Here is a 2,647-nt window from a genome sequence, read left to right on the forward strand (position 1 = left end):
ACGTGGTCTATCTCGCCCCTCCACGCGGCAGGAATGCGGGAACTACAAGATCTTCCCCTAAGAATTCCCCCTCCACACCGTGGACTCTCTCGCCACTCCACGTGGCAGGAACACAGGAACTACAAGATCTTCCTCGAAGAATTTTCCTATCCGTAGAGGCATACCGGGGTTACTGAGATTCTTCCCCGAGGGATTTTTCCATCCTCAAAGGCTAAACCGGGGTTACCACACCCCAGCTCTGATGCCACTTATTGTGACCCGGGTAGAACTCACCCTTAAAAGCTAGCCTTTAAGGGGAGGGTGCCCAATCCCTTTTAAGCCCATCCACATCTCGTCACTTTTCCGATGTGGGATCTTGCTTTTGCGTGGAACCCCCAACATCCATAGCAAAACAGTGATAATCTTGATCATCAGATTGAGAGGCAAACGGGAAAGTCTATAAGCAGGGGATCAAATTGAATAATTCGGATAGGCCAATTAACACGATCTTTGCACCATGGGAGATCCAAGGTGGGCTCCATCTGCAAATCAATGATGTTGTGGCTCGACAAAAATGGAGAGCCAAAGGAAAAACTATATAGATAGTGTTCAAATTGAATAGTTAGAACAGTATCTTTGCACCAAGGGACATATAGGGTGAGCTCCTTCAGCAAATCAAGAAAATCACGGATAGTTGGATAATTCCTCAATGGGTTATTGTACATTACTATTTTCCTTTTATTTTATTTTTGGAAATTGATATCCACACTGTTTGTTTCAATAGTGACACCCAACTCTTTCCTTTACACTTCTGTGATCTACTTTTGAATTTTGTTAGAACTCCCCAGATGCCCTCAATAGCCAACTGAAAAAGTTGCTACAAGGTATGGGGTGCCATTATCAAGACAGGGAGTGTGAATACCATATCGTTTTCCTTTTTTGTCCCTCTATTATACTGTCAGTTGGGAACAACCTTAAGGTTGAGAACACAAACACAAACTCACTTCAAGGTAGAGCTATGCATAACAGACATGGGTTTCAATCAAAATGTCAAGTAAAATAAAGGCTAATGATCTTGGCACTTCTAAGTTTTGATAATTGCACTAACCCAGCTAGTCTTTTATAGTTTTATTATTTAAACAGCTGTCAAAGGTTATTACAGTTCCCAAAAAGCTCTCGGAAGCCCATTGAAAAAGAAAAGACAAGGTGAGTTTGTGCAATTATTAAAACATGATAATGCAAATATCAGAAGCAAAAAAAATCAATCTCTCACACTCAAAACACACAAAAGAAGAGAAGCTAAAGAGATGCAATAGAAACCCACTTCTCTTTCTATTTTTGAACGTTTTTACAATTCTCCAAATGCTCTCAATAGCCAATTGAAAAGGTTGGGCTCAAAATTCATAACCTCAAGATTGAGTACACAATTTCACTACATGATAAGAACAGTGCGTAGCTAAGACTTGAAAGAACAGACATGGGTTTCACAGCAAAATGTGAAGTAAAATAAATCAATGTCCCACACCCAACACATAAAAGAGAGACGCTAAAGATATTCAATATAGAAATTAATAGTCATTGTACAAGGATTGGGTAAGTCAGTCATTGGCAGTAGCCAACTGCATGGAAAGGAGCTCCTCTTCAGGAATGGTTTGTATGTGACAATCAGAACGAGGATAAGAAGAGCAAAGGAGAGCAAAGCCACGTTCAACCACATCGTCACTGAGCATCCCCTCACTCTGGTCTACAGTGCCACTTAGAAGGCGAGCGGGACAAGTCATGCACACCCCAAGTTTACAGTCATGTGGGACAGCCAAACCCTCATCCAAGGCCTTAGAGAGGATGGTCTCATCTGGCTCGACCTCAAGCGTGGTGGTTCGACCCTCGTGTTCGATGAGAACTCGATAGGATCGGATCACAGGCAGCCGGCGGCGGTAGAGGTGCTGGGATGGGTGGATGGTGTGGATGTAGTGGGAGTTGGTGGGCTTGTTTGGGTGTTTGAAGGTGGAGGGGGGTGGAATGGGGAAGTGGAGAGTTGACATGTTTTGTTTTTTTTGGAAGGAGAGGTGGTGGAGGAGGTAGAAGAGGAAGTGGGGTTGGATGTGTGGTGTGGGTTTTGAGAGGATAAGATTGGGGAGGATAGTTTGGACTTTGGATTCACTTTTTTTAGTGGGTGTGAAAAGGTTAATATTGGATAGGGGTAAAGGACTCCTATACAATTTATCTTGGTGGGTTGGTAATTGATATCGCCATCGATCCTTTATTTTTATTTTTCTAGTTTTGCTCACTACTCATTTTTTTTTTTTTTACTTGTATATTTATGACTTGGTTAAGAAAAAAATATTTCGTTAGTAAAACAGTACTTTGCCACATGTATTGTAGGCCATCATAAATCTGCCCTATTCCCCTTGGTCACACTCTCATGTCCTTTTAGATGTCTTTAAAAGTCTTTCATTTTGCATGCCTAAATCTTGCACTTCGACCTACAGGCCGCCCTACGATAGCCCATCTGATCATCCATCCCATGTGCATTTGCCATGTGTAAAATGAGTCATCACCCTTTTTATTCATCAAGACAAGATTTTTTTGTTAATTAATCTCATTATCTAAATAAAACACGAAAAATACTAAAAGGATGACCATTGCTAGGTTCTTCCGTATTGTTCAC

General features: G+C 41.6%; 1 protein-coding gene across 1 annotated transcript; it reads right to left on the bottom strand.

The window, feature by feature from the left end:
- Positions 1 to 1,519: 1,519 nt before the first annotated feature.
- FDC1 (2Fe-2S ferredoxin-like superfamily protein) lies at positions 1,520 to 2,086 on the bottom strand. The gene has a single exon (XM_077391164.1). The coding sequence runs from the start codon at positions 2,019 to 2,021 to the stop codon at positions 1,578 to 1,580; it is 444 nt and encodes a 147-aa protein (XP_077247279.1). The 5' UTR covers positions 2,022 to 2,086; the 3' UTR covers positions 1,520 to 1,577.
- Between the last annotated feature and the right edge of the window lie 561 nt (positions 2,087 to 2,647).

This window comes from Tasmannia lanceolata, unplaced genomic scaffold (assembly GCF_043159265.1).
Source record: "Tasmannia lanceolata isolate RefF3 unplaced genomic scaffold, GAP_Taslan_0.1 ptg000012l, whole genome shotgun sequence".
In the NCBI taxonomy this organism is placed as follows: Eukaryota; Viridiplantae; Streptophyta; class Magnoliopsida; order Canellales; family Winteraceae; genus Tasmannia; species Tasmannia lanceolata.